General features: G+C 32.0%; 1 protein-coding gene across 1 annotated transcript; it reads left to right on the forward strand.

The window, feature by feature from the left end:
• Positions 1–5,883: 5,883 nt before the first annotated feature.
• On the forward strand, positions 5,884–9,126 carry HELRODRAFT_76689 (hypothetical protein; the record flags this gene model as incomplete). Its single annotated transcript, XM_009016249.1, has 7 exons — positions 5,884–5,966; positions 6,126–6,322; positions 6,564–6,825; positions 7,143–7,341; positions 8,072–8,210; positions 8,433–8,539; positions 8,833–9,126. The coding sequence occupies 7 exons, from the start codon at positions 5,884–5,886 to the stop codon at positions 9,124–9,126; spliced, it is 1,281 nt and encodes a 426-aa protein (XP_009014497.1).
• Between the last annotated feature and the right edge of the window lie 2,988 nt (positions 9,127–12,114).

A 12,114-nucleotide genomic window follows, 5' to 3' on the forward strand; every position in this document is an offset into this window, starting at 1 on the left:
GTACTACAGTCTTATTAATGATACTTATGTCGGTATATATATATATATATATATATATATATATCCTCCTTTACTATACATCATTTGTTGTACAGTAGTATAAGTGTACAATTACGAAAATATGGTATTTTAGAGTAGGTTGAGGTATTTAAATGTATTTTAAGGTAGTATTTTTTGTATCTAATTGTATGACAAGTGTAAATGGATAAAATTTTGTTCGTTTTACATGCTTAACGTCCATATTATTCTTATTATTATTGATATTTTTATTGTTTTTATTATCACATTATCATCTTACTCCATATCAGTCAGGTTTTCAATTTATTGTAATTTTTAAACGCGTGTATCAAAGTTGTTGGTAATGATAATATTAAATAATGCATCGCCAATATCGATACAGATTTAGAATTGTATTGCCGATACCAATATTGATATTTTTGCTTTTTTAAACTGTCCTATATAAAAAGCGTAGCTATTATTTTTTTAGCTCAACTATCTTTTTCATAACAATGCATTCTGCAGTTAATGTAAAAAGATTAAAATGATTGCCTGACCGTTAATTGTTTGGATCATGAGATTTAGAAGAAACTTAAATGAATGTTTGTATCTAGGTTTGGTTTCTGATGTCTAGAGGCCACCAGGCAACGAAGTAGCTAGCGAGGGTTTCTAACTATTTTCAAAATTAAAAGAGAAATAATTTGTCATCTTTTTCATAAACTTATTGCAAAGAAATAAAATTATTTTATGGTAGAGCAAGTAATTTATTTTTATTTAATAAATTAACTGCTTTTTAAAAGTTGAAAAATTTGTTAATAAAAACAGTTCTTTTAGTTTTTTGAACCATTTAAAAGAACGAAAACGTTTCAAGGTGACAAGGACAACGATGACAGAACAAGTTTTTAAACACAAACATGCAAAATACAGCAAAACTTCATTTCAAACCTCGAATTTTATGGGCTTAACTTTAAAAATGGTAACGATCTTTGATGCAGAATCTATTCAGTTGAAACTAAAAAGTATCGGTGTCTGGCATCGATTTTTTCTGTCTGATAATTATCGACGGTATCAAGTTTGATAGTCGGTACTCGGCGATGACCATATTTCGGTATTAACAACCCTGATATATAATATACACGCTAAGCTATATTTGTGTGTGTGTTTTTTTATTTTAATGAACACCTTTTTTATACATTTTTTGTCGACAATTTTAACGGAGGTCCTTTATTGTTGAAAGTCAAAGACTATTAATAGTTTTATATTTTATTTGATAATCTGTAGTTTGACTTTGTTTCAGAGAATAAATTCATTTTTAAAGAGGAATTATCTTTTGTTTTGTAATATTTTTTTAATGTTTAAAGAAATGAGTTATCGATTGATTGATTGGTTGGTTGGTTGATTGATTGGTTTATTGATTGACTGTTTGATTGACTGATCGATTGATTGATTAATTAATTGGTTGGTTGATTGTTTGATTGATTGATTGATTGATTGATTGATTGATTGATTGATTGATTGATTGATTGATTGATTGATTGATTGATTGATTGATTGATTGATTGATTGATTGATTGATTGATTGATTGATTGATTGATTGATTGATTGATTGATCGATCGATTGATCGATTGATCGATTGATTGATCTATTGATTGATCGATCTATAGATCGATCTATTGATTGATTGGTTGATAATAACATGATGAGTTATATTGAATTTATAATCTGTATTGTTATATGCCAAACTATTAAATTCTTTCTGAGATTATTCAATTAATAAGTTTATAAAGAACTATAAACATTCCTTTCCTTTTATAGTTATACATATGTGTATCTGTATATATATATATGCAATTATTGATGAAAATCACAGATTTTCCGCGTTGGGTAGCTTCCTGTTTAATTTTTCCATTTTTCGAACGGTAGATCGTAAATCATTGTCAAGTTTCTTGAGTTCAAAACCGAAATTTTCATTTAAGCGTGATAGAACATTTAAGCATGATAGAACATTATTTGGTCACATACACAACGTACCAATTCGAACACCGATGATGGTATTAGAGTACCGAAAAAAGCTTTTCTGTTCTATGACGCTTTATTGTTCTATCATGCTTAAAATAAATAAAAATTTTGGTTTTGAACTCAAGAAACTTGACATTGATTAACGATCTACCGTTAGAAAAATTGAAAAATTAAACAGGAAGCTAATTAGCGCGGAAAATGCTGTGATTTTCATCAATAATTGCATTTCTGACAGTCTTAATCCAATATCTCTATACAATATTTATTTATGTTTATTTATTTGTTTATTTTTTTTGGAGGAGTGATACAATCTCAATCTCTTAATCATGAACATTGCAAAATAAATAAACGAAAAATATGACATGAACACTGCTTTGTAACCATTTTAAACATTTTTGTGCATTATACTTTCTTTGTGTACTTTATTATATTGTAATAATAATAATAAATAATTATGATTATTTATTATATAATTATTGCTTAACTCGTCTTTTATTAGTGCAATCTATCGTAATTTGCATACAATTGAGATCAGACAAGCTGACGAATGAAGGAATAAATGGATAGATATATGGATGGAAGATGGATAGATGGATGAAGGGATATGGATGGAAGATGGATTGATGGATGAAGGGACAGATGAATAATGAGTTGATGAATGAATAGAATTACATAAGAATTAATGCACACATGATTGTTTGATGGATAAATAATTTTTTTAACAGTGTTGAGTTGATATTTTATAATATATATATATATATATATATATATATATATATATATATATATATATATATATATGTATGTATGTGTGTGGTGTGTGTGTGTGTGTGTGTGTGTGTGTGTGTGTGTGTGTGTATGTGTGTAGACTGGAAAGAGGAGACCATCATTGATGCAATATTTGATATAACCTACCGAGTTTTTTAATTCTTGAAAGTTTATGGCTGAGCTTTTCGATATTTCTAACAATAATTTTATAACTATTATTCAATTTATTAAAATTAATAAGAAAATCATTATAATTATAATGATAGCAATTATAAAATTACTGTTAGAAATATTGAAAAGCTCAACTTCAAGATTTCAAAAGGTGAAAATTTGGTAGATTCTATCAAATATTGCACATATAGTTGATATATATATATATATATATGGGATATAATCATGAATATATATAGTTGATATATATATATATGGGATATAATCATGAATATATATATATATATATATATATATATATATATATATATCAACTTTTGCATTAGCGCATTTAATCAACTTTTACATTGTTAGCGCCTTTGATAATAATAAAGGGCGCTTTATATATAAATAATCTGATAATAATAATATATATATATAAATCGGTCCACCACCATCGTTATCATAACTTTTATGAATTTGTTGTAGAGAATGGTTTCAAATGGTTACATACAGGATGGGGCTAATGAAATAATGATAGCTCTTAATTGACGTTGTGTTCATTCATTTATATTTGACGTGTATAATTCTTATTACTCAACAATGTTTTTTAGCCAAAAAAAAAGATTTTTTTCATGGCTCACTGTTTTTTCTTTTTATATGATAATTAATAAATAAAAGAATAAATATCGGTTTATTTAAATATATGTGTGCGTGCGTGTGTGAGTGTGTGCGTGTTGTAATTTATATCCGTCAATTAATTCAATTTAGTAAAACCAAATGGAAAACACATTAGCGATATTTCGTCGTTAATTTTTCCAGAACCAGAGAAAAACAAGCAAAGCTGTGCAAATTTGTCATTTAGATTTGTCAGATTTTTAATTTCGAATGAATTACTAGTTATGATTAGGTTTTAAAGGATCGAGGTGGTATGAATTTCTAATGCTTCTTTTTTTTATCATTTTTAACATTCTTAATATATCCGTGGTTGTTCAACTATCTCACATATAATTTTACCATTAAAAGGGTCTTAAATTCTTTTACATGGTCTGCAGGAGGTTCTTAACTAAAACACACACACACTCTGATAGACACACATACACGCACACACTTTATATATAAGATATGTACATATATATATATGTGTGTGTGTGGGTGTGTGTTTTTGTGTGAGTGTTGTGTGTGTGTTGTGTGTATAACACAAACTTTTAATTCATATACTCTAGTGCATGTTGACGGGACCGACACACTTCGTGTAATAACGATCGCTAATTTTTTATTCAAAAGAATCGCTATGAAGTTTTTTTTTCATTAAAATGCCACCCAAACATAAAAGAATTTTTCAGGGGCTTCGTTTCATTTGAAATAATATGGCGCTACCTGAATTTGGAGTTGATCCGCTTTTAAGTTATGTTTTTCAATTCTTCTGTATTTGGTATGTACTGCAATGGAGCAGGATTCGGCAGTGGCGAATCGAGACAACTTTGTCAGAGAGGGGCCAAAATATTGAAAATGTTTAAATTTTGACGGAGGCCAACATATGCGCTGGTTACCTTTTTTGCGTGTCACGTCAATGGCCAAATTTAGACATAACACGGTGTTTTTCCTGATAAAACAATGGGTTTTTCAGTGTTGAAAACATACACATACAGATAACCACGCGCGACATGAGGGTTTGAAATATGAACAAACCAACAAATAAATACCTAAATAAATTCCTAGCATGACGTAGTATTGTGGCACCCTCACCTGTTGATCATCGCCATACAACCACAAAAACAACCACATCTGTGAGCGTTGCGCCACATTCCTACCTACTTAACCGACCTACCTACCTGCTTGCTCACCTGCCTACCTCTCTTCTTAATGCCTACCTATCTACCTACCTACTTACCTACCTACCTACCAAACTGCCAGCCTGCTTTTGTGTTTATAATAGAGATCCCCTTTGATAACAGCACTTTCTCTACTGTTCTCACTCAAGTATATTTTTTAAAAATTATTTCATCGATGGTTGCCAGGCGTATCTATGTAAACAGCATTTGACGTGAACATGTGAATGTTCGCCGTTTTGTTTACTGAACGAATGTAGCGTGCTCCATATTGTATCACCCACATACATGAATACCTACATACAGACCTACATACAAATCTACAAATACATACATACATATACATGTTGATTTTAAATTGTCGTATGTCAGTTTTTTACTATCATTCTACAATCTGTATAGTATACAATATAGTCTTTTGATCTAACGTATCATTACAAATTATATATATATATATATATATATATTTATTTATAAAAATAGACTCTAACTCTTAAATGTTTTTTTTATCTTACCCAATGTTCCATATATAATCTTATTTTTATAATGTATTTATATATTTCATGTATATAATATATGGTATTTATATTATCATGTATATAAACATAAATACATATATACATATATGTGAAGATAAGAATTTTATGTTTACATAATTATCTTCCAATTGATGTTCTAATTACAGTAGCTAGGTAGACATCGTCAGTTACCTTTCATTGTCTGATCGATTGGAAACCTGCTTATAATCCTTTTATATGTTAGTTAAACTTATACAAGAGTGGTGGTAATTATCAAATGAAATTTTTTTGGAAGTTGTATCATTTATTTGTAACTAAATGCCGCTTTTAACGAATAGACCCAGAATCATGTGTAAAACCCAGAATCATGTGTGATAAGTTTACGTCAAACCATGACGGCGTTCTTTAAAGTTTAGCAGATTACTCACGGAAAACGATGAAATAACTCGGAAAACAACTAAAAATAATTTGCAAAGCTAATTTCTCCAACTAAAAAGAAGGTAAACCCGGAGGTAGGCCCGACACCAGCAACATTTTTCAATGGGAGGGGCTTCAGGTTCGAAGATGGCTCCCACAACGAGCAACGTACGGACGTTCATGCTGGATGCCGTGAAGGAGCATGGAGGGGGTGTCAACTGCATGACCCTCAGTGAGGACAGTTCAATTCTTGTCACTGGTTTGTTGTGCGATGATTCACTTCAAAGTTTATACAAAATTTTATTTTTGATATGTTTGTTTATTATTATGTTTTTTTTTCTTTTTGATTAATATTATTGTAATTATGATTGCTGCTGCTAAAGTTGATTGGCATTGCAAAGATTGTCTTCGCCAACAGGTAGCGAGGACAGGTCGATAAGAGTGTGGACGACAAAAACGAAGCGTTGTGAGTGCATTGGAATTTTGACTGGACACGAGAAGTACATATCATCGGTGGTCATCGAGGAGGTCTTTGTGGTCAGTGGAAGTGCCGACAACACGTTGAGGAAGTGGGACATGTCAGTGTCTGATTGCATGCTCGTCTTCCAGGGGCACACAGGTCACTTACAATTTCTTCTGTCTGATGTTTGATGTTTGTTGCGTGGCTAGCTCAAGTTTTACCGCTGCTGAAGTTTTTAAAGTTTGAATTAATGAAAAAAGCAATTTATGTTCAACGCTAATTATGTTGAAAAGTTGAAATATAAATTTAAACGCTAAAGTCGATAACGTATTTATTTAAAAACACGCCACTTTCATGCACACACACAAACAAACACACACATTCACACTCACACACACAGGTCGGATTAACCGCATTGTCTGCACAGGAGACTTCTTATTTAGCAGTTCGAACGACAGGAGCATCCGTTGCTGGGACTTCGACACAGGCGATTGCATCAGGGAGTTCACCGGCCACACGAATTGCGTCTTTCCACTCATCTTCGTACCAGCTGAAGACGCCGACCTTGAAACTGACTTCATTCAACTGAATCCAAATGAAATGCCGAAAAGTTCAAAGATCAAGGATATCATCATAAGCGGATCCACTGATCAGACCGCCAGGTGACCTCTGCTGTTTCATGGTTCAAATTTTTCGCATTGACTGCTGCGTAGGTGAAAATTTTGAGGAAGAGCTAGCAGGTTTATGAATGTATTTTAAACGTTATCCATTCGATTCATTTAACAAGTTTGCTCACTGCGATTGATATTATATTTGGATTATCATGATCAGATTATATAATTGAAATAATTTTGCCATTGCTATAATGTTTTAAAATTGTTAATTGCCATTTAAATAAAATTTAATTAAAATTGCCATTGTTAAAATTTTTCTAGATAAATTCTGTTAATTTCAATTAAACAAACTTACTTCGAAAAAGATCATGGTCATTCGAAACCGGTCAAACGTTGCGAGTGTTCACGGGTCACTCCGGTATAGTGACATCCATATCGACAGATGTGGAGGCCAAGATACTGTTCACCTGCTCCACTGATGGAACTGTCAGGAGTTGGAAGATGGAAAGTGGCGAATGTTTGAAGATTTATGAAGGACATACAGGCGGAATCATCTGCATGACGGTCTGTGTGGTTTAGAGTGTATGTGTACGTATGTGCGTGTGCGTACTATGTGTTATGTGTACATTCGTGTGGTAGTATGTATGCGTGTGTGTATTATTGCCACTTACTTGTAAACACACGTGGCTGAATAAATGTATGCATGTGAGAACTAGATATCCATGTTTGTGTGTGTATGTGTGTGTGTGTGTGTGTGTGTGTGTGTGAGTGTGTGTGTGTGTGTCACTGGTTTGATGACATGATGTTTAACAATGATATTTGTATCCACTTTGTTTTGGCGAGCCATTTCCATTGTGGAACATTATACTTCGTATTATTATAAACAACACCAATTGTACATCATCAACGGAAATGGTACGAATATTAATTCCATTCTTTCCATGCCAAAGATAATTTATTACCCCATAATTATTTCGTGTCACCACCATTGTCATCACCATGCCACTATCATTTTTATTGATTCTTTCTAACAATGTCATCATTGTTTTTTCGTCAGCGTTAATAGTCCTGTTTCCCAATTTATTCATCACCGGCGCTATAATATAAAAAAGTTCTTGCCGAATCACTCACTCACTCACTCACTCACTCACTCACTCACTCACTCACTCACTCACTCACTCACTCACTCACTCACTCACTCACTCACTCACTCACTCACTCACTCACTCACTCACTCACTCATTTACTGACTGACTGACTCACTCACTCACTCACTCACTCACATCACCATCAGATTGTCAACAGAACCATCTTCACGGGCAGTTCTGACCAGACGGCCAGGGGTTGGACGATAGATTGGGGTAGTAAGGACCCTGTCCTCTTCACCGGCCACTCAAATACCATCTTCTGTATCAAGTTCTACGAAGGGATGGGTGGGCAGAATTAAGTTTTATTGGAATTCTATAAGGAAGGATATTTAGATAGCTTTGTGCTTCTCTAAATCCAAATTGCGTTATAAAGAACCAAAAAATCTTGCCAGCAGATGATAGTAACCTTTATGTTATTAACGAAACAATTTTCATAATGTTGGAAAATCATTTAGTTTTTACAAAATTTTAGTTAATATTTATGTTAAAAAAATTTTTCACAAAAAGTGTTTACTGGCAGCAGCGATGGGAGTGTGTTGTGCTTTGACTCGAAGACAGGCGAGTTGAGGAGGGCCTTCAGAGGTCCACCACACACGTCCATCAATTCTATGCAGGTTCCTTTTGTCACTAATAATAACCATGTTACTACTGCTACTGCTGCTACTACTGTTGCAGCAATTATTTTTATTGGCGCTTCGGTTGCTACTACAACTATTTCTACTACTACTGCGATTATTTTTACTCATTATTATTATTATTATTACTATTCAGTGTAATTATTTATTGTAACTTTAATTGTAATTATTTTAATTGTTATTGTAATTATTTTTGTAATTTTAATTGTTTTGATAAAAATGACACCAGTATTTTTTAAACTTTCAAAATATTATTTCGTCGTCGTCAACAGTTTGTGGAAAGTAGATTGTTCACCGGATCTACGGATGGCACGCTGAGGGTGTGGACGTTGAAGGGCCTGAGGAGGACCCCACCGGCATCTCAGGGCAGCCAGCCCCCAACAACAACAACAATTCCTCAAAACAACATCAACAAAAAACCATATTTAGTAGCTCCAAACAACAACATTGATAACACAAACAACAGCGTCAACAATAATAATAATAACTATAGGAATAATATGAAAAGTCCTATTAATTCAACTAATAAGAAGAACAACAACGATGTTGACGGGAACGTAACGTAACAATAACAACATTAATGGCATTAAACAACAACATCAACCACATTAATAATAATAATAATTTTATTATTATTATTTTTATAACAACAAGAACAAACCTAATAATAAGAATATATAAATACTAATATACCAAATAGTAATGTTAAACTATGCAGAACAAATGTTCTGTTTAATCGAGCAAATTAATGAACAAGCGTCTCGATATAAATGACATCATAATAAACCAATTAAGTCAACAACAAACCAGTGACATTAATAACAAATTAATGACATCACCAGCTTTGCCAACTTTTATTTTTTTAAGAGATATCGCATCAATTGTGAGAACCTCAAAAACTCCATATCATCAACACCTGGAAAGAAAACGAATTTCATCATAAACTAGCTGTCGTCAAATCAAAATTAAACGCAACAAACCATAGAATTAACACAACAACCACAACAACAAATTAATCGCCATCTGTCCTTTCTGCCAAACACATCCGGACGATGTGTCACATCTGTTCAGCTGTCCACAGAATCCCACTGTCCTCAATCCAATAGATCTGTGGAGAAACCCGATCGCGGTGGCAAACTGGCTCACACCTCGCCTGGAACCCTCGTCCGACTCCTAGAAAGAGCAACAACAACAACAACAAATTAATCGCTTGTGAGACGAACGAAGCTTGCTCAAAATATGACCTGTGACCTGCATATTATAATTTTGCTATAATATTTTGAAAAAAATCGTCCGTCCGTTCATTCTTATGTCAATCCATTCATTTATTCATTCATTCATTCATTCATTCATTCATTCATTCATTCATTCATTCATTCATTCATTCATTCATTCATTCATTCATTCATCCGTTCGTTCGTTCGTTCGTTCGTTCGTTCATTCATTCATCTATTCGTTTATAATTCCAGTTATGTAATATGACAAACATTTAATTCAAATGAATCAATTAAGATTTTCTTGATATAACGTTCGCTATAAAAATTTTCACTCCCACCTTTCATCATTCTCTCTCATTTTCTCTCTCTCTACCCTCTTCATTTCCATCTCTCCATATTTCCATCTTGTTTTTTTCTGTTTTTTAATGCACACATACCTATATAGTACATACATATGCATATAAATGGTTATATATATATATACGCTATATATGTTATATAAGTGATATATATATATAATATATATATATACCAATGTTGTAAGATCTTATATACAAGTTCATGATGAACAGAATAGCGTGAATATTTTCAAGAAAGCAGCAAAACAACAGACTGCAAAAATATAAATAAAGCAAGTTATACGCTTGTATGTATGTTTGATGTACGTATGTTTGTATGTACGTTTGTATGTGTGTTTATATGTTTGTATGTACGTTCGTATGTGTATTTGCATAATTACGTATCTGTGTATATTTGTTTGTATGTATGTTTATATGTATGTTTGTATGTATGTTTGTATGTATGTTTGTATGTATGTTTGTATGTATGTTTATATGCTAGTATGTACGTTTTAAGTATGTTTTATGTTTGTTTGTACGTTCGTATGTGTGCTTGCATAATTATGAATAAATATGTATCCGTGTATTTTTTTTGTATGTATGCCTGAGTGTCGGAATGTGTGTATGTAGGAACGTGTGTATGTGTATGTATTTATATGCTTGTGAGCGTGTGGTGTGTACGTGTATGTATAGGTATGTATGTGCGTACGCGAATGTGTGTGTGTAAGTGTGAAATGCAAAAATGTAGACAAAAAGAGTAGGCATATATCGTTTTGTGATATTGTAATCATTTCAAAACTCTACTCCAACACACTTGTATCTACAAATTGTCAACAAACAAACAAGCAAACCAACAAACAAACAAATACTAAATACTTAGCTACGCGTTCGAAATTAAAAATTGTAGTAAAAATTTGTGTGATATTAATAGTAGAAGCATTTCTCCCTTTTGATCATCGCCAGTATCTATATTTAGACAAACCTTACCACACACTCACACTCACACACACACACACACACACACACACACACATTCACATCCACCTATGTTAGTAAAAATTACAGTTACCGTAAGATATCATATCTTACGGTAACTGTAAGATGATGAGATGTGATGATGCGATATGACAGTATCATTATAACTAGTTGTTATTAATTAATTAATTAACTAACTAATTAGTTTGTTTATTTAAGATATAATAATGTATGTGTATACATTATAAATATATACGTGATATATATATATATATATATATATATATATATATATATATAGCTTATTTGTGTTGTATTGATGAAAATATTACTATGAAAAAAAAATGTGGATGCGCATACACACACACACACACACACACACAAACGTTTAATTTATATATAGATATAAATGCGTCTGTGTGCGTGTGTTTATATGTATGTGCGTGTGCGCGTATCGTAGTACATACCACGCATATCTAATCGTGATTCAGTCTTTTAAACTTAGAATAAATTGTAATAACACGCATACACGTCGTATGGAAAATATGGAAAAACATTTGCATATACATGTATTGTGTATTGTATTGTATGTATTGTGTATACATATTATATATATATATATATGTATATATATTTTGGGTTTAGACTATCATGAATACAATTTTTTATAAAGATCACTTCGTTTTCGTCATTAATCAACTCTGATCTCAATCTCAACTACAAGTTGAATAATGCCGAAAACGCAATGATCTTTACAAATAATTATATTATATATATGTGTGTATACAAACATGTATGTTTTGTATAGGCAATAGTACACACAGACAAACTCACGCGCACGCAAACACACACACAGACAGACAGACACACACGTGCATATATATTTATATATAAGTTTATGAGTGACAATGAACATCTTCATTTTAGTCGTCTGCTCAATTTTTCAAACAATCTTCAAACAATTCATCCTACGTGCAAATGTACATTTGCATGGATGTAACAATAATAATAATAATAATAATAA

Source organism: Helobdella robusta (genome assembly GCF_000326865.2).
Source record: "Helobdella robusta unplaced genomic scaffold HELROscaffold_18, whole genome shotgun sequence".
NCBI lineage: Eukaryota > Metazoa > Annelida > Clitellata > Rhynchobdellida > Glossiphoniidae > Helobdella > Helobdella robusta.